This window comes from Pithys albifrons, chromosome 3 (genome assembly GCF_047495875.1).
Source record: "Pithys albifrons albifrons isolate INPA30051 chromosome 3, PitAlb_v1, whole genome shotgun sequence".
NCBI lineage: Eukaryota > Metazoa > Chordata > Aves > Passeriformes > Thamnophilidae > Pithys > Pithys albifrons.
This window is the reverse complement of record NC_092460.1, coordinates 30,668,252-30,687,111: the sequence shown is the minus strand read 5'-3', so window position 1 is coordinate 30,687,111 and position 18,860 is coordinate 30,668,252. Positions and strand designations below refer to the sequence as shown.

At 46.0% G+C, this 18,860-nt stretch overlaps 1 protein-coding gene across 3 annotated transcripts; it reads right to left on the bottom strand.

The window, feature by feature from the left end:
- Window positions 1–131: 131 nt before the first annotated feature.
- Window positions 132–18,831, bottom strand: DDX11 (DEAD/H-box helicase 11). 3 transcript variants are annotated; one of them, XM_071551210.1, is made up of 26 exons: window positions 18,626–18,831; window positions 18,344–18,544; window positions 17,750–17,836; window positions 16,059–16,216; window positions 14,895–14,940; window positions 14,251–14,358; window positions 13,622–13,709; window positions 12,938–13,140; window positions 12,223–12,375; window positions 12,076–12,122; window positions 11,211–11,290; window positions 9,888–9,932; window positions 9,698–9,765; window positions 9,151–9,189; window positions 7,801–7,924; window positions 7,184–7,321; window positions 6,596–6,708; window positions 5,936–6,008; window positions 5,475–5,578; window positions 4,569–4,718; window positions 2,633–2,701; window positions 2,361–2,461; window positions 1,880–1,964; window positions 1,201–1,276; window positions 871–1,025; window positions 132–746 (listed from the first exon to the last, which is right to left on the bottom strand). In XM_071551210.1, the coding sequence occupies exons 1-26, from the start codon at window positions 18,797–18,799 to the stop codon at window positions 717–719; spliced, it is 2,715 nt and encodes a 904-aa protein (XP_071407311.1). In that variant the 5' UTR covers window positions 18,800–18,831; the 3' UTR covers window positions 132–716. The 3 variants fall into 3 exon arrangements, with proteins under 3 accessions (XP_071407311.1, XP_071407312.1, XP_071407313.1); XM_071551211.1 differs by having other exon boundaries at window positions 7,184–7,318; XM_071551212.1 differs by lacking the exon at window positions 1,201–1,276.
- Window positions 18,832–18,860: the final 29 nt, after the last annotated feature.

Sequence of the window (18,860 nt, the reverse complement as noted above, 5' to 3'; positions counted from 1 at the left end):
TTGCTGCCCTCCAGCACTGACCTATAACTTTGGAAAGAACCCCAGGAACATTAAACTCAAAAAGTTACTTGGAATTGAAAAACTTAGGCAGGAGAAAGAACAGAGCAACCCTGTGAACATGATCAAAGAAGTCCTGTATTACAGCCGTATCTTTATTCCCCTTGAAAGAATGAACTACTCCTTGAATCTATTGACTGCTTCAACCAAGGGGATAAGAAGTGTTACCCATAGCTGTGCTGTGTCTTACCCCTCCAACTGTCTTATTCCAACAGGACACAAACTAATGGCTTGCTAGTTTAGAATTCCTGTAAACAGCTCTATGTTGTCATTGGTCATCAGGTCTCCTACACTTAGTGGTTGATGGGAAAAACCAGATGTATTCAGTTAAAATAATTATACTCCCCCTACTGAAGCATTTTGTTTGAAAGTATTTAATCAATTTAAATAAAACCTTAACAGCTGTAAACAAATAGGAATCTGCTGCTACTACGTTCACCTGCCTCCGACCTACCACCAGTTTCCCTCTGGGCTATGGTGCTGAAGGCTATCTCACCCTCACAGCGCTCAGGTACTGAACAGCAAACATCCATAAACAGGGCAGAAGGCAGAGATTTACAAAGTCCATGATACAGAAAATGAACAACTTGTGTTGCTTCACTCATTTTTCAGTGGTGTAACTCATGGAGCTGAATACCATCTGTTCTCTCTGGTCCATGTCACAAAGCATCTAACTTCCCTCGATGGAACTAGGAACATAGAAAACCAGACAGTTAGTCCCTGGCTTTACTCTAAAGCAAAGACTTGAGAAAAGTCCAGACGGGCACAGTGGGAAATAGTTTTGGGAGCAGCACATGAGATAGAAGTTCTGACCTTTCTTAATTCTGCAAATGCTGATCCAAAGGCAGGTTTCACCTGGGTTCTCTCCCTGATCCACTGTGGCAGTTTGTTAAAGATGGCAGGGCGTGCATACCTGTGGTCCAGGAGCAGGATGCTCGCAAAGTCCTTCTGATGGCGAATGGCTCTGCCTGTACAGAGTATAAGAACAAAAAATGGCCCAGGCGAGTGTTTCTTCTCAGACAAGGAAATTCATGTTCCCATCATCTGTACTTAGATGGATGGCTAAATGCACCCTTTTTCCCACCTTCCTTCAGTACAGTCACATTTCGTATCCCCCAGCCTGTCCAAGGAAGGATGAATTACCTATCGACTGGTTTACTGCCTTCATGCACAGGTTTTCAATCAGCACTCTGCTGGGTGCCTGGCCAGCAGCTCTGGGCTGGAAAGGAGAAATAGGCAACTCTGAACATCAGGCAGATGTCAATCAAACTAAGAAGTCTTAATGACAAAGTGAGGCAAATGCTTTTACCCCTGCAGAGCAAGCAGGTGGCCAGACAGACCCCAAGCTGAGAGTAAGGAGGGACAGAAGAAAGGCTGCAGTCAGAAACCCATGTTGAGCATTCACAGAGAGCCAGCCCAAGGTCCCCTTGAAGGAGAAAATCTTGTCCTCAGTTGGCTGGGAATATCCAGTAAGCAGTAAGAAAGGACAAATGACCCAAGAAATGTGATCCTGGCAAGCAGTTTCTACCACCCTGCCACATCCTCTGGGGTAAAGGGTCCTTGCTTCCTTTGGAACTTAAGAGTTCCCAGTGAGCCCTGGTGGTATTTCCTTTCACTGAGCTTCCTCCCTGTGTTTGGCACCACCTGTCCATGAAGCCACCTGGAGAAGGCTGTGCTCTTGGTATCACACAGTCTGCGAGATGAGGGCAAGCTCAGAGAAAACAAACCAAAGCTTTCAAAGGCATCTCTGGGATGCCTGTGCTGAGAAAAGTTAATACTATAAAGCGGAATTGAAACAGGCAGACGTTTAAGTGTCTCTTACCATTGTTTTGTCAAGCCAAGCCATTTTTTCCTGAAGCTCTGGAGATTTAATGTTGGGGTAAGGCATTCCCACCATAATCACACACCTGCAAGGAAGGGACTGTATTATTCTTAATGCCTCATCCTAGAGCACTCTGCCAATAGATTGATAAATTAGAGGTCACTGCACCCCTGAAAGACAGCCAGCCCTGAAAACCAAAAGCAGCAATAAAGCACAGCAGTCTGACAAGCACGTTCTGAACAGAGCTGCAGAGGGATTCAGGGTGCCAGAACAAGAGATTATCTAGCACAGCAAGCCTAACTGCATTATTCATAGGAAAAGCAGTCCAGACAAGCAGGTCAGCAGACCCTCCTGTTGCTTTAAGCATCAGCTGAAGTCATGTGATCCCCATGATTTTCTGTCTATGCAAGTACTGATATCCTGCCTGGAGTCATCACACCACAAGCCAGAGTTCAACTTCCAGAAAGAGCAGTCATCTTACCTTCCCAGGTCATCAGAGAAGTTGATCCCTTCGCTCATTTTGCCTCCAACTACAGAAAGCAGCAGGGCCCCTGTCATCTGTCCTCCTGGCTGGCTGCAGCGCTGTAGAAGAGGGACCATCAACTTAAACCAGAGCAGGGAAGATTTCTGTGCTTCAGAAACACTCTCACACCTCAGCTACAGCCCCCTTTCGTCATTAGATGTTAGAGTGCCCTCTTTAGCACCACTCCCACATCAGCTGGAATCCCATACTCCCACCAGCCCGCCAGTTACCTTTATGCACTTGGCATATTCCACCAGCACCTGCTCCACCTGGTTGGCTTTCTTAGGCTCCTGAAAGATCTGTCACAGGCACAGTGTGTCAGTTGCAACAACAGGAAGCAAACAGTTTAAAGCAAGCAAATCATTTTACTCTCATGCCATTAAACAGCATATGGAACTAAGATCACGGAAAGGCAAATTACTTGAAAAACCAACTTAACCAGCACCTTTTCCCTCCACTGTGCAAACATACTGCATGCTCACTACAGCACTTTCCAGCTGGGCTATGAAGGTAGCTCCTGCCCCTCCAATATTCCCTTTCAGCTTTGGCAGACTTGTTTAATTCTGCAAGAAGCCAGAAGTCATCCAAGACCTGAGAGACAGGAAAGCAGTGTGCACCTGCTGCACCTATGAATCAAGATCCTCCAGAGTAAGGAGACTCTCCAGCTCCAAGATCTTGGAGGACAGTGACAGGACCAATCAATTTGAATCATCAATTATTTCCAAGTAATAGCTTCACTTGCCCAGTGAATAAATTAGCTTTTCATGCAAAGCATAAATAAAGTAATATTTCTTTATGTTATTCTAGCATGCCTAATTAGTTACTGAAAGCCCCTGCAGTAAATTAAGCTGTATTTTGATAGATGCTGCACCTTGGCCTAAATCACAAGTTACTTTCCTAGTAAACAAGAGATGCAATATCTGTCTTCTCTGTGACAGTAAAGAACCTAAAGAATGTGTTTTCCTCTTGGTTAGCAAGAAGTACTATCAAACTTTACCAGTCAATATCAGTCTTTCAGTCAAAAAATAACTGGCAATTACAAATATAGGCCAAAACTAACTTATTGAAGAGTAGCTATTCAATCCTCTGATTAAAATTAATTTTCCCTGCATGTTTTTTATATACAATCTCAGTGTGACATCACCACAGCCACCTCAGGACTCAAACCTTCCCCGGCTATGATCTGATCCTGTGTGTGGGCATCTGAAAGTCACACTTGCTGCACTTCTACCAAATTGCCTTGCTAATGCATATCCAATTTGCTGGAGACTGCAAAGGCCAAATAAGAATAAATCAGAGTTGAAAGGCAGAACAAACTGTGTGATTGTGGCACAAAGCCTTGGAGGCACCAGCCAGAGTGCTGGGACCCCAACAGGACACACCTGAAAGGCACGAGGAGGGGCAGCTGTACAAACACACAGAGAAGCTGAAGCATAATGCTTCCACCATAAAAACTGACAGGCAGATCCATGTGCCAGAATGCTGGCACCAAGACTGTGAAATATCTGGGACTGTGCTCTCCTAATCCACATGGTGAGTAATTTAGCTTCAGGTAAAGAGAAGTCACAGCCAAGGTATATGTAATTTATTTTTTTCCCCAGCATGTGATCCAAGGTCCCTGTGCCACACCCTGAACTGCCTGATCTTCAATAGGCAGCCTTTAAATACATGTGAAAGTCATTGTCAAGATTTTATATTTGCAGTCATCTCCCTGTTTAATGTTTCTCATCACTCCTTCAGCAGGAGTCACCACTGCTAGTATTCCAGTTCTCATCTCTGTTACTTCTACCAGGAAGCAAAACACAACTGAGCCTGGGAAAAACAAAGTCCCTGTAAGAGCTCAATCTGAACAGCCTCCCAGCCACGTGGGAACAAGCCTGCTGGTTATGGAAAGTGAAGACTGTCTGCTCCTATGGCCACTACACAGATGGAGCACTTAAAGAATGTATAGCTGCATTCAATCTAATTTAGATCCCAGAGCAGTGATCAGCCACCCGGGAAGTATCATTTATTTGTTACTGGAGGGATTAGCTAAATAAACATCAGCTCTGCTCTGCTGGGCAGGGTATAAGAACAACTCTGAAAGAGAGGCCTGTGGTGCATATGTAATTATTTGATTTTTGAAACCTCCATGTAAAGTACCAACTGCCCAAGCTGCACAATCACCTTCTTCTTAGCTGCCAGGCGGGTGAGCAGCCCTGTCTTCTCCCAGTGTGCATACACCTGCTTCTCATATTCATAGGAGGGGAAGAAGCACACCACACCTCCTGGGATCACGTTGCACAGGTTGCAAAGGATTCGACCTGTCTCATCCATCTGCAAGAGAGGTAAGAGCTTATGGTAGCTGACAGGAGCTCCAGCTAATGCCAACTCCAGTTCTGTGCTCAATCCTGGGATCACACCTTCCCTGTGACATGACTTAGGGGAGGAAAAAATGTGGGAAATATGCCATGTCTAAGAGAACTCTCTAGGAGAGCTAAGCATCACTAAAAAGCTCTTTACTGCTTGGCCTTTTTCCCTAATGCAGGGTTTCTGTTAGTACTGTGGAGCAGTAGTTACTGAGGAAAGAAGGGTTTGCCTCAGTGGATGGAAGCCGTCACACTAGAAGAGATGTTGAGAGCTACTTAGCACATCTGGTGGAGATTCAGCAGGAGCAGAGCAGATCTAGTGTCAGGCCTTGGGTGTGTAGTAGCCTGCCACAGGAAAAAGTGCCACAACACCTGCTGCTGCCCCTGTGGTTTGGGCTGCACTCTGCAGGGCTGTCCTGCTCCACCGTCACTGAGCCATTCAAACTGTGACACACAGTCAGAAATCTCCTCCTCAGGTCCAGCACACACCTGTAGGATCTCAGTACAGCCAAACAGGAGTTGATATAGAAGTCATCTCCAAAAGCTACCTCTGACGAAGCAGCTCAAAATCCCTTTTGCTATTGCTCTTTCACAATATCCTGGCAACACACCTGCCCCAAATGCTATGGATTTCCCTTGCCATGGCCACCTTTCAAACAGAGAGTGTACTGTGCTATGAAACAGACACATGTGCAGTATAACAGGGAACAAAGGACAGACTGACCATCTGGGGCAGGTCTCTTGTCTGGTAGGTGAACTCCAGCTGCTGGTTGGAAGGACCATTGCAGAGGATTATGGGTAAGATGTTTTCTGGAGGAATCACATGTCCTGGAGCCAAAAACAAGTAGTGAGAAGAAACATCACTGCTGTTGGTACAAACCCCACAAGCTGAAGAGCTTCACCTGCATGACAGAGGCAAATGTTTTCCTGGCTAAGTCAAAGTGCTTAAGTCACTCAGCTGCTCCAAATCCCATTCCCTGAGCCCCTGGGAAGGAATGGCACACTGCCTGCTGATACTGGTCAAGACCACTGAGGAAGCTCAGAGTGGAAGAGAACTTGCACCCCTTTGCTGTCCTGATTTCTAGGAAAGATGCCACTTTGCTTAGAGTGCTGACAAAACAGCACCAAAGACAGACTGCAGCACTTGCAGCTGATGATCCCTCCCTGCCAGTCCAGCAGACTCACCACAAGAGAACTCCAGGACACGTGCAGGGTCCACACCAGCACAGGACAGCAGCTGCTCTCGGAAATCAGCCACCTACGAACCACAAGCCAGAGACAGGTAAAGTACCAGTGGCCCAAGAGACACTTCCAGAGGCACCTGCACTGCTCTCAGGCACCAATGTTGAGGGAGCACTGGTCAGATCCCTCCGGGATGAGCACATCATGGACAGGGAATGCCGAACACACACAGCCTCCAGCTCAGCTCGCCGGAGGAGCGGCAGCGCCCCCTGCCCGCAGGCAGCGGGATTGATTTTCCTGAATCCCTATGGGACGGTCCCTGTGAGATCCCTGTCCCTGCAGAAAGGTATCACAAGGTCCTCCAACTGCTCCCCATGCTAGTTCCAAACTACCAAGAGCTCAGCCTCTATTGTCTTGAGGACATAAAAGGCTGACAAGGGTAATCCTGCCCTTGCACCTACAACTTGATCCATAAACAGGCAGTGACACCTCATGCTGGGAAACTGTGCCACGGAGATAAACGGCAGGTAAGAGAGGTCTTTTCCCACACACACCATAGGAAGTGAGAAAAGCAGCACATCCCAGTGCGGCTTTGCTCTCTTTCCATGCCTGCTTGCAGACAGCACCTCCTGAGATCCCAGTACAGCGCCCTTATTTCCTCACCGGCTGCATGGTGCCTCCAGCAATTATTACAGCACGGCATTCTTCCACCACCTTGGCAAAGTGGACAGCTGGATTCAGCAGGAGGAATTTGAGACTGCTCTGACCAACTGTGCCTGGGAAAAGGAAAGAAGGCGCATCAGGAGCTAAGTTGTGGGATGCACACACTCAGGGTTATGCAAGATTCTCCCTCCTGCCCTGGATTCTCTGGCAGGTCCTCACCTCTGAAAGCAAGGACTTGCTAGTCAACACTGACAGAGGCAGCAGTAGGTAATGCCAACCTAGAAGTTACCTTCTGCTTCCTAATCTCCCTGGAGCTGTAGAAGAGGTGCAGTAAATTGCAGGATGAAAACTGACATCTGAAGTGGGAGCACAGCTCTGCAAACCCTGGCCCCAGTGCCCTTAGTCAAGAATTCCTTTGGAGTCATGAGCATCCTGAGACAGACCAAGTCTGCCAGCCTGTTGCACATATGACACAAAAATGTTGCTGCAGGCTCCCCCCAGGCTCCAGATCTCCTCCCTCACTGCCAGTGACGCACCACACTTGCGAATGACTCATGCCACCTCTTCCCAGCTTGTCCTTTCCAGTACCTTGTCTGTTGAGAATGACTCTGCCATCTTGGTTTGCATTTGTGAGGGCCGAGAGAAATCCTTCAATCTGCATCAGTGGAGAGGCAGCTCGGAGCTGGTAATTCTCAGCCTCCACAGGAGGGCTCTTGGGGGTACCTGCTGGCCCAAAAAGAAAGAGAGGCAACTTAGGCCACACTTCTAAAGATAGGGATTAAACATGAAATATGTTCTACAGGATACCTGGTCTACATATGCAGACAAAAACAAAGACCTAAGAAAGGGGAAACCCCAAATTCTGTCTCATTGCTAAGAAAAAAAAGAGATCTGGGTTTTGTGATCGACACAGTAGCTCAGGACCCAGAGCCATCAGGTCACAGCAGTGCAAAGCTTGAGTGTGTCCAGTGTGAACATGGACTCACATCATCATTTAGCTTGGAAGGGATGGCAGGTGACCTTCTAATCAAATCTATAGCTGCCCAGATCAGCCAGTCAGACTGGTTAAAAAGCAACTGTGCAGGACACCACCTGCAGACTCTCACTCTTCAGATCTGCTTCCCCCTTTTCCTCATACAGATGGATGCAGGTTCCACATCCTCGTTCTGCCCGCAGATGCACAAAGGGAGGATGTCTGAACTCACTCTCCTTATCAGATCCCTGCTGAAGACTCTGGAGAAAGTTCTGCAAACCAGCCAGCTTTTGGTTCTCCTTGTTGTTCTTCACAGCTGTGGCAGGGTTTCCATATCGCTCCACAAACCCAAAAAGCTACCAAACAAAAGCCAGAAAGACTCAGACTACCAACAGCAGGAATCAGACAAGATAAATGCAGGTTTGCTGGTCTGACACAGATGAAGTTCCTTACTAGATGTTCACAAACCAGCCTGATCAGAATCTATCAACACAGCCCAGAGCTCCCATTACCTTCCTACGGTAGTGAATCAAACCCAAACCAAGTCTCTGATGTTTATTCCTATCCTTGTTACAGCAGCTGGGACCAGCTTATCACTGTGTGGGTGTAACCAAAACTGTGTATTCTACTCCCTCTGTGTCATTTCTCATGACCTGTTAATGGCTCGTTTGCAGCAGCTGCCCAGGGCACACCTGACACCTCAGGCTACAAACTGAGTGTTAGAGAACCCTGTGAGATAGGGGAGTGTTCCGGTCTTCACACCAATGACTCAGCTGTGACAACTCCCCTCCAGGGAGGCACTAGCCTGAGGTGTTGTCTGCTAATGGGCCAACAAAGATTGCAAAAATATCCCATGTCTCACAGAGTAAATTACCCATTGTGAAACTCCCTGCCCTGTGGGGAGGCACTGGGCATTCCCCCTTGAACCTGAGCATATATCATCTTGGGGTTTGGGGACTTCTGGTACCACTTACCAGATTCAGGGGGAGGACCAGAACCTCAACAGGACTGCGACTATGAGTCTCGACCAGACAGTGACCATCATCCTCACCAACAGGTTTTCTCCTTTCCTTTTACATTGTGCCCAGGGGGACCATGTGGTGCTCAGCACAGGGGCTAATGAACACCACTGTTTGTGCCCCAGGGTGCTGGGTTACACAGCTGTTCTTTTGTGGCTTAAAACCAATTTTTATTCTGTATCATTTTACTTATTGTGTTTTTTTCCAGTAAATTGTAATTCTGACTTGTAATCTCTTTTGAGTCGGGTTCATTTCTCCCCCCGGTTTACCTTTAAACCAGGACAGTTCCTCCAGCACAAGTCTACCCAGCTGGCAGGTTTGAGGCCAAGTAACACAGAATTAGCACGCACTGGAATACCATAGTACACCACACTGTATGTTTCTTTGCGGGAAAAGCAAAGTTAATCTGCATATACAGTGTTTTTTGCAGGAACCATTTTGTTTGCAGAGTAGGTTGGAGAAGACAGGCTCCCATCACAGTTTCTGCATATTCCACTTCAAATTCTATGTTTGAGATACCATTGGAATGCTGCTGACCATCATAAAATTTTAGGGGCAAGTACCTTCCTGCTGATGAGGCTCTTCTCACAGTAACGCTGAACCTGTTGGAGGAAGACAGAAAAATGAACTGGATTCGGCATCCCTTCTCCTATCCTGCTGTCCTTGATCCCTGACCAGCAGGGATATAATTTGCTGGGCTTTTGGGGAGAGTTGTACAGCTCTTTGTGAGTGCTGCCTCCCAGACAACAGTTTATTGTAAAGGCAGAGTGGAAACACACAATGCTAAGGTGCTGTGTTTGGAAGTTCAAGGGATGGGTCAGAATACTGAAATAGTAGTTTCTGCATCCTCAGCCCTTACAGTGGAGCTCTGCCTACAGACAGCTTCTGCACTTGTCCATGCTTAATCACTTGCTTTCCTCTACCCCAAGAGCACCTATCCAGCCTCAATGCACTTTTGCCCAGACTGCAGCAGAAGAGATCTATAAACTGGGGAGGTGGGGAGGATCTGCCACATGAGCCTTGGTTCTACTTCCAGCTCTCACACACACTCCCCAATAACCTTGAACATGTTATCACCACCTGTGCCCCAGCAGACAACATTTGCATTACCTTGAAGAGGTTTATATTGTCAATCTGGCTCTGAAACAGGAAGTCATTGATGGATCTTAGCACTGTCCCTGAAAGAAAAGGGGGAAAAGGACAAAAAAACATTATTAGCTGCTGGGCCTGCAGCCCCTTACTGCCCATACCCAAGTACCTGACTGACAGCTACATAGCCAGGAGTTCACTCCAGTCTTACCTGTTTGGGAAACTGTCTGACAGGCAGGATTCTGATTCACATTACCTGTAAAGCATGAAACAGAATCAAGGAAGGCTTACAACAATGGGCCTGTCTCAAAATTAAGGAACAAACTAACTACTGAGCTGATTGATAGGTACACTGCACCAGGACAAAGCCCAGGACAAGAAATAACTGCACACCTGCAAAATGTAGCTATACTGGCAAAGCATCAATTCCTGCTCAGTTTTAATTTGCCCAGCAGAGTAGCCCTAAATTGTAGGACAAGCATGTTGCTGCATCCTAAGAAGCACCAATTACATTCCTTCTGTGGCAGGAAGCAGCAGGTAGGGTGGGTGCACAGAAATGCTCACACACTATGTAGTCATCATGCTGCAAAGCTAAAGTGACACAGACTGCAATGCATCCCTCCTCAATGTAGCAGTGGGGAGCTGGGAGGCACACAGGCTGCAAGTGATCTGGAACAGGGGAAAGCATAAGGACACCTCCACACCCAGACCCTGACAGCCAGAACAGGATTAACTGCTGCCACTCGCTGCGTTTTATGACCTAGTGTTTAACATCCATCTCACATCTCACTTTTGAAGCCTCAGTCATGAAGCTGCACATAGGCTGCATTTTCTAATGAAAGCACTTCACTGAGTGTGGGAAAGAGAAGAGTGGCAGGACGGGGAAGGAAGAGAAGTAACATTTCAAAGAAAGGCAGAGAGCACCACCAGCCCCCTGCCCTGCAGGGCTGCATCTCCCTTGGGTGTGGAGGAAGTTCTCTATAAACTCAGGACATGCTTTCCCATCAAGACACACTCAGGTCTAGCAAACAGATCATTAGAGAAATGTAGCTCTGAGAATTCCTGTGGATCTAAAATCACAGCAAAATAGTATTTTTTCACAAAGGAAAGACACCACTCAAGAAAGTCATTCTGCAGAGGCATGCTGACACATGACCTTGCTACCAGGTGACCCAGGCAATTTACTCCACACAGCTCTTGTGCTGCACTTTCATACATCTGCTGTATTCTTCACTTAGCATCTTATCCCCACTCAAATTGGATCTGAAAACCACAGAGGGAGAAGAAAACTGCCTCTACCAACTTACAACGTCCTCTGCTGCTCTTCAGATAATGAAACAAAGAGAAAGGTTCAAATAGACACCGACTGGCTCATGTTACAAACCAGCCTAAGAAATAAAATTACTGGCATCTAAACCTATACACGAGTAACACTTCTCCACAGTCTGCAGAGTGGGAAGAGGAACAGTGTCCTGAGGAAGCACTAACTAGCTCAGTCTATCAGTATCCCTGGAGATAGAATTGGTTTTCTTACCTCCCAGCATGGCCACAAACCGCTCCAGTAAATAAAGGATCTGCTTAATGTACATCAAATTCTTTGCCTTCAAACGTTTTCTATGAAAAATGAGACAGGTATTAGGCCCCAAAACATCATCAGGGACCAACACAAGCAGCTGCACTGCAGAAACAAGTACCTGAACTCTTCATTTTGGAGAAACAGGAACCAAGAATGATTTCCCCCAGGCTCACTCTCCCTATTTGTGACAGGTCATAGTCCTCTGGATATCCTGCTCAAGGTCACCCCAAAGCACTCACCCATGCATCCCACAGTGCTTCTACCACTGCCCTTCTCTTTGCACATTAATTACAGTTTGTTTATCACAATGGCTGTGATGCCTCAAGTCCCTGTTGCAATTATGCTCCACAAATTCAAAGTTATTCAAAGCATTGAGCACAATAATCAAGCACTGCAGGGATGACAAGATGCAGAGCCAAAACCCACATACAGCTTCCTCCTCCTCAGAGCTTACTGACTCTACCATAATGCCAGTCAGCACATGAAAGATTAAGGTCCAGGAGAGAAATAAAAGACTAAAGCTATTAAAACTCTGCATCACCAAGTAGAAGTGATTAGAGGGAGATATTTGGAAAGAAACAGAGTATAAGGGAAAGCCAGAATCCTCAGGGTATCCCCTTCTCACTGCTTAATACCAGCCCCAGGAGTCTGAGGTAGACAGATTCTAGACAAAAATAATGAAGCGAGTGTCTTTTCATCTGCAGAACTATTAATGCAGAAACTTTCCACCAGGGAAAAGCAAGAAAGACTCTGGAGTCATGGGACAAGCCATGGCATCCACACTGCCTGCCACTGCTGTGCTATTTTCTCCCAGGATCCTCACCTGTATCGCTCCAGGTACTGTGACAGCTGGGAGTGGGCACAGCACAGCTACACAAACAGAAAGAGCTGTTGTTACCAAGGAGTCAGGAAAGGGCACTCTGCTGGATGCAGAGCTCCCTCTCCATTAACAGGCCAGGCTATGACTCACCTGAGAGCCGCTGACCTCTGCACTGTGGATACAGGTGATGGTGTCTATGAGGTTGTGGGCCTCGTCAATGATTACAACCTGGTCCTTCAGCTTGATCCCAGCAGCGTTCCTGGTAGGCTCATGCAAGAGCATCTGATAGGGCAGCACCACCAGCTGCAGGAGAAGCACACACTGTCCTGATTCCAGCTCTCATCTTACAAACTTAAGGCACTCTCCAACCACTCATTAAAGGCCTGTCTCAGAGGGCCTTGCAGAAGTCAGCCAAGTGACTTATTCTTATTACAGGAAAGGCAGGAAGAGAGACAGGAGCACCTGCTTGAGAGGGCCACTGGGATGTAAGATGAAGAGAAATGATTATGCTACAATTGCGTATCGACTAAGGTTACCTTCCAGATCTCCTCTGAAGCACTGAAAGCATGTCTTCTGAGAGAGAATCAAGCCAGGAAGAAGAGCTAAGAGTACACCCACGTGCCAGGATTGCCTCACACTTACTGAACGTTTCAAATACTTCAGAATGCTGAGACATACTCAGCCTTCCTATTAACTTCTGATGGGAATTCTCGTTTTCCTTTGCTTACTCAGCAAAACTACAGCTGACAGAAACACAGCCTGTTTACAGACTCCCACAATACTTAACACCAGTACTGGAGCAAGCAAGCAATAGGTTTATTTTTAGAGTGCCTGGCATTAATTCTGCTAGAACTGTACACCTTACGTGAGCAGCAGGAATGGCATATCGACTCCCATAATATGGGCAGGCTTTGGTCTCCCTTCCCAAAGATATCAATTGCTCAATATCCTTCACTTCCACTAGAACTTCATCACGAAGAAACTGCATTTGCTCATAGGAATAAAATGGGCAGACAGTATGACTGGCATGTCTCTTCTTCCCTTCATTCTCTTCATCACTCTTCTTTTCTAACAGCAGAAATCAAAAGAAAGTTATAAGCAACACACATAATAGCCTCAAACAAACACTTTGCAGAACCTCATGGATTTCAAAGCAAGTTTTGCCATGTGTATTTTTGACCTATCATCTATTTTAAAATTACACAGCTTTAGCATTTCCATCTCCACAGTGGATACTATTCTTGTCAGTTAGATTTAGCTATATGACATTTTCCAACATTTCCTGTACTGAGTTAACAAACATAAGTACTTTTCCATTGCAGAAGTCCCGACCAACTTAAGACACTCAGAGAATACATCCAAATTGCAGCATCCTAGCCTGGAGATCAAGAAAAGTAAAAGCACAGGGGACCTTTAGCTCTGCTCCTCCAACCTGTCATTTCCAAGCTCCTAACACTCTCTTGACAGACCTGACTGGCAGTGCCCACTGTCTCCAGACTCTTACTACAATTTTGTCAACAATTGCTTCCTAGGCTGGAAGTGTTCCTACCATGTTTGTTCTTTTGCATCTCCATGCAGCGGTCATTGATGAGCTGGAGAGCACCCAAGCGCCGCACCTCCTCATTCACACACAGGTTCTGGGATATGCAAAGAGAGGAAAAGGAAGGGAGTCAATTCAGAACTGAGAGTCCCATGCTCTAAAACAAAAGGTTTCTTTAAAGCAATCTTAGGCCAGATTCCAAAATGGAAAAGTCTACCAGTCAGACACTGTGCATACTAACTGCAACAAACATGCTCAAGATCCATAAAAACTAAAAAATGAGAAAAGGTGCACTGAGAGGGCTCACTGCTACATGACAGCTTCTCAAAAATGCTGCCAGAAGTATTACTAAGAGACTACAAGCCTTCTTGGTGCCTCAGACATCTGTAGTATTCCACAACAGAAAAGGTAAAACAGATTCTTGCAGTTACATCGCAGGGCAAATAACCGAAAGAGTTCACAAAAAAATGTACATCTCACAGATCTGTGCTGAGATCCATGTCTGCTTTAGTTTTCCACTGGGAGACCAGTCAGCTCCCAAGATGCATTCTGTGGCACCAGGTCCACACACCTCCTCACAAAGTCTCTCACACCAGGTTAACATGCACTCTGGGTCCCTGGAGAACAACACCACATACCTGCCTGGATCCCAAGGAGACCAGACGTGTGTCTTTGCCAAAAGGACTTTTCTGCACCTCACGCACAAATTGAGAGAGCTGCGAGTGAGTGCGGCTGCAGTAGTAAATCTACAACGAGGGACAACAAAGGGAAGAGAAGAAGAACATGGGAGCCAATCCCCCAGCTACAGCCAATCTTGCGAGGATGCAGCCAAGCATTTCAACAAGGTTCACCTTGCTCAAGCCTTCAAAACAAAAGGGAAGGCACATGTTTGAATGTCACAGCTGTTGAGGCCAAAAGCCCTACCTTTGTTTTCCCCTATGCATTTGCCTTTGTTACAATTTAATTTTCCAAGGTCTCTATAAAAACAGGGACTCACCATTGGAGAGTAATAAAAAGCTACTTATGGCAGTGCTTTTACAGCAAGCCACAGCAAAAAATTAAGCAGTGCTAGCAGAGCAAGCTGCTTAGGCAGCCAGTGTAGTCCAGAAGGAGGTGAGCACAGCAGAACTCGTGGTCATTAGCAACAAACTTGGCAGTTCTGGGATGCTAGTTCCTAAATCCTTCTGTACCCCATGACTGTTGGAAAGGTACAAGGAAGCCATAATACTGCTCCCTTCTGCACTATTCTATGAGGTAGCACTATTTACTTTCCTCATTTCACCTTTGTCACATGCTCCTCTTCCAAATTGTCATCATCTTCTTCCAGCCTAAGAAAAGAGAAAGCTCAAACAGTTCCCTTTCAGCAGACCACTGACAATAAAAATCTACAAGATAGAGGTCTTAAGAGAGATGGTTAAGTCATCTCAAGAAGAGCCTCAAATCTTAACTCAGGTGGTAAAAGAAAAATCAACTTTTTAAAAATAGTGTAAGTGTGCACAATCAAGTCAAGCCTTATTCTTCAAAAGGCAAACACCTTTAGGGCTCTGCCTTTTGCAAATTCAAGAATTTTTTTTCTTCTGATCCTGGAGCTTCTAAGCCCCAGGCATAAGCTAATCACTGCTATACCATTCTTTGATGAGCTTATTTATTTATTTTTGTAAAGCTTTCCCTTTAGAGGCAATTTACCACCCTCCAGCTATTACATAAAGAAAAGCTTCAGGGAAGCACTTAGATGCCATATTGCTCCTCAAAGGCAACAGCAGTTTAATGTTTGATAAACTACACACAGATGAAGTAGTTGAGTGTTTTTCAATTTTTAAGACAGAAGGATCTGCCTAGATACTAATTAGTACATTTGTATTTTAAACTCACTTGACTTTTTGTGTTGGAGTGTGGCTTCTGGCTTCCTGCATAACCCAAATGTATGAGAGAGAAAAGCCTGTAGCAGATTCTCATGCCAAGGCTCTGCCTTTAGAAATGTAAACATCTCTCCCTTTAGAATATCCAAAGATGCCAGTGCTGATCTGCAAGACTAACAGCTTTCTCTGGTGTCCTGAGTTCCATTCTGCTTTTCTAATGCAAGGAACTGAAACTCGAGTCATTCCCTCAGCATCCAGATGCACTCTTTGGGAAACTGGGCATGGATAAAGGCAGAACACTGCCACACATTTTAAGACACACTTTCTCAGAAAGCTCTTCAGGTCACTCTGATCAAGCTAATAAAAGCTTAAAGAAACCCAAACCAAACCAAAAGAAAATCCTCCCCAAACACCAATCAATCAGTTAAACAAAACCCCAGAACAACCACCACCTTACACAGTCTGAAATAAGGTCATAAATTCTTTTGAATAAAATCTGCACCATTACATCTCTTTAATCAGAGCAAGCCAAAAATTATACAGAAAATGTTTCTTTGGCATGGAACCCCCTCAGCTGCTGTCCTTACCCAGATACCACTTTCTTTTCTTCATCACTCTCATACTCGGCAAGAATCAGCTCCTCCTCATTGTGATCCAGCTGGTCTAGAACATCTGCTTCAGCTCCCTGTGAAAGAGCCTCCTTGCTGAGCTGCAGAAGGCGCTTTGTCTCGTCCTCCTCAGATCTCTGAAAGGAACACACCAGTGCCGTACTTTTCATATAAAAAGAGTCAGCACATGCATTGCTTTATGGCATGGACAGGCCAGAAGACAGCAGAGTACCTCACACACAGCACAGGGAATGACTTGCTGGATAAACCCACAGCAGGACAAGCACCAAAGGGATCTAAAGCTGCTCAGCCCCACAGAACACAGCTGTAACCAACAACCAAAGACTTGCCCACACAGATAGTTATGAAAGGGAAACAGAAAGAACCTTCTATGCCAAAGGCCTGATGAACCAAGAGATGCTCAACAAAACATTCATGTAAGTGTTAGTTGCTTAAAGTGGCCCAAATCTGCCTGAGAAAAGTGTGTAAATAAACCCAAACAGACATATAAGGACATAATCAAACACTCTGTGTACACTTAACTCAAAACTAGAATAAACTCAGCATCTGTTTTACAACACAGAGCACAAGACTTCTCTTGTTTTTCTCCCCAGTTTTGTGATTATTATTTTAATACAGGTCTAGCCCTTAGCAAAAATTCCATTAAGTTGTTGAAGAATACTTTCCTGATTAACTTGTGTGTCCTGACAGAGTTCGTTTTCTGAACACAGTATCTTCCAATATCAATGAGTGCTTTATTACCATGGCATTATAAAGAAATGCAGTTGGTAAGCACCACATAGAAGATTAATTGCTTTTCCAAATCTCTATAATATTTGTCTCACTTGCTTTCTTGCTTTTAAGCGTGCTTCTCATTTCACATGGTCTTCATCACCTTAAAAGACACAAGGTCTTTGTTCCACTTGTTTTTTATTTGCCATTCTTTACTATTTCTGCCACATCCTTTTGACAGGAGTTGACCAAAACATTGCACAACACTTGAGATGGAGCACTGTAGGATCTAACAGTCTGGCAGCCTCATAAATCTGCCTTTTTGGGGATCTGAAATGCGCATTTCTGCAAAGTTCAGCTTGTACCATCAAAACCCAAGAGTACCGAGGCCAGTTCCACTCACCCAAATGACAGGAAAATATATCTGAGAACTTTATGTAAGTAGAAAAGAAACACTTCTGAACATTATGAAAGTAAACAAAACGAACTGTTCCCTAGTGCTGAGTACAACCAAGGCCTGACCTGGCTTCTTTTGGGTAGTATTCTGTTCCCATGACCTTAAATTTAATCACAGTTTTTATTCCAGAAGTACAGAGTGTTCACACTTGCTCATAAAACAGAGAGCTTTAAAAAAAATCTGAGTATTAAAGATTTTAAAGAAAAGCAGAGGGCCATAGGCCATCAAAACACACATCATTTCTATCCAAACACAAACACACTCACAGGAAGTTATTGATGCACAAATTGTTGTCTACATCAGTACATTTAAAAGAAAATCCTACCAAAAATTTTGGATGGCAAATTTCAGCAACAGAATACAAAGAGCTCCTCTAAAAGGAAGGTTGGAAAAATCAGTGTGAAATCACACACATAGGCAAGTATGAACAACACTCGATTTAGCCAAAACAGAAAGTTCTAATCTCTGTGGAATAACTCACCTTCCTCTTTGCTGCATATTTTAGCTGCACGTTATGGCGAATTTTCTCAAGACGATCTTCTCGCTTTTTCCTCCTGATTTGTTCTTCCTACAATAAAGGGAGAGTGCAGGTGGGGTGAAGTATATTTAACTCTCAACCCTTGATACTATTACTTTCTTAAGCTCTGTGTATAGAAAAAAAATAAATCTGAAATTGTCAGTACACGGTTCTGTTCTCCTTGAGCATTCACTGCGTGTCACTACTTTCAAAGTATTATAGTTTCTTGTCTTACACAACCTGCAGGGTGATGCCTCATCCCTCCTCATGGAGACAAAGCCCTGGGAAACACAGACCACCACCAAATTTGCCTCACCTGTTTTTCCATTTATCACCCAGAGTATAGGAGCAGTTTGCCCAGAGGCTGTGGAGTCTCCTTTTCCCTGGAGGTATTAAAAAGCCATCCAGACACACTCCCGCTCCAGGGATTCTGGACCAGGGAGGCTGTTCTACATGATCCCCAGAGGTCTCTCCCAGCCCCAGCCATTACGTGGTATCAGCCTTCCCAACCCTTTCCTCGTTGTCTCACCAATCCCCTGCACATGAGCGATTCCCAACCTTTAGCCTGTCCACCTTGTCCCGCTCCTCCTTCTTCTGCACGAACGCCGTAACCCAGTCGGGCTCCCCGGCCGCGCTCCCCGGCGGTCCCGGCTCCTCCGGGCTCAGCGTCTGCAGCAGCCGCGCTTCCTCCTGCCGCTTCTTCTCCTCCACATCCCGGAGCCACGACAGGGCCCCACAGATGAGGCTCAGGGATTTTCCCTGCCATGGAAAGCCAGAGAGGTGAGGAGCGCTGCTGTCACCAACCCCGCGCCCGGCACGGCCCCGGCCCCGCCGCCTCACCGTGCCCGTGGGGCTCTCGAAGATGCCGACCCGGCCGTCCTCCAGCGCGCCGTACAGCGCCTCCATGAATTGCTCCTGGATGCGGTACGGCGTGTACGGGAACGGGAACCTGCCGCACGCAGGGCCCGCCGCCGCCGCCGCACTCCTCATCCCTGTCTCCATCCCGCTCTCCATCCCGCTCCGCTTCGAACCGAGCGCCGGCGCCGCACCCGCCCCTTCCCGTGACGCGGCGGAA

Excerpts from the sequence above, each read along its gene's own strand:
- DDX11 (XM_071551210.1), bottom strand. The coding sequence starts at position 18,799 with ATGGAGAGCGGGATGGAGACAGGGATGAGGAGTGCGGCGGCGGCGGCG. Across the intron at positions 5,579-5,935 it reads TGTCCTGGAGTTCTCTTGTG|GACATGTGATTCCTCCAGAA; the intron begins GTGAGTCTGCTG and ends TTTTGGCTCCAG. Across the intron at positions 2,702-4,568 it reads GCCTGGCAGCTAAGAAGAAG|ATCTTTCAGGAGCCTAAGAA; the intron begins GTGATTGTGCAG and ends TGCCTGTGACAG.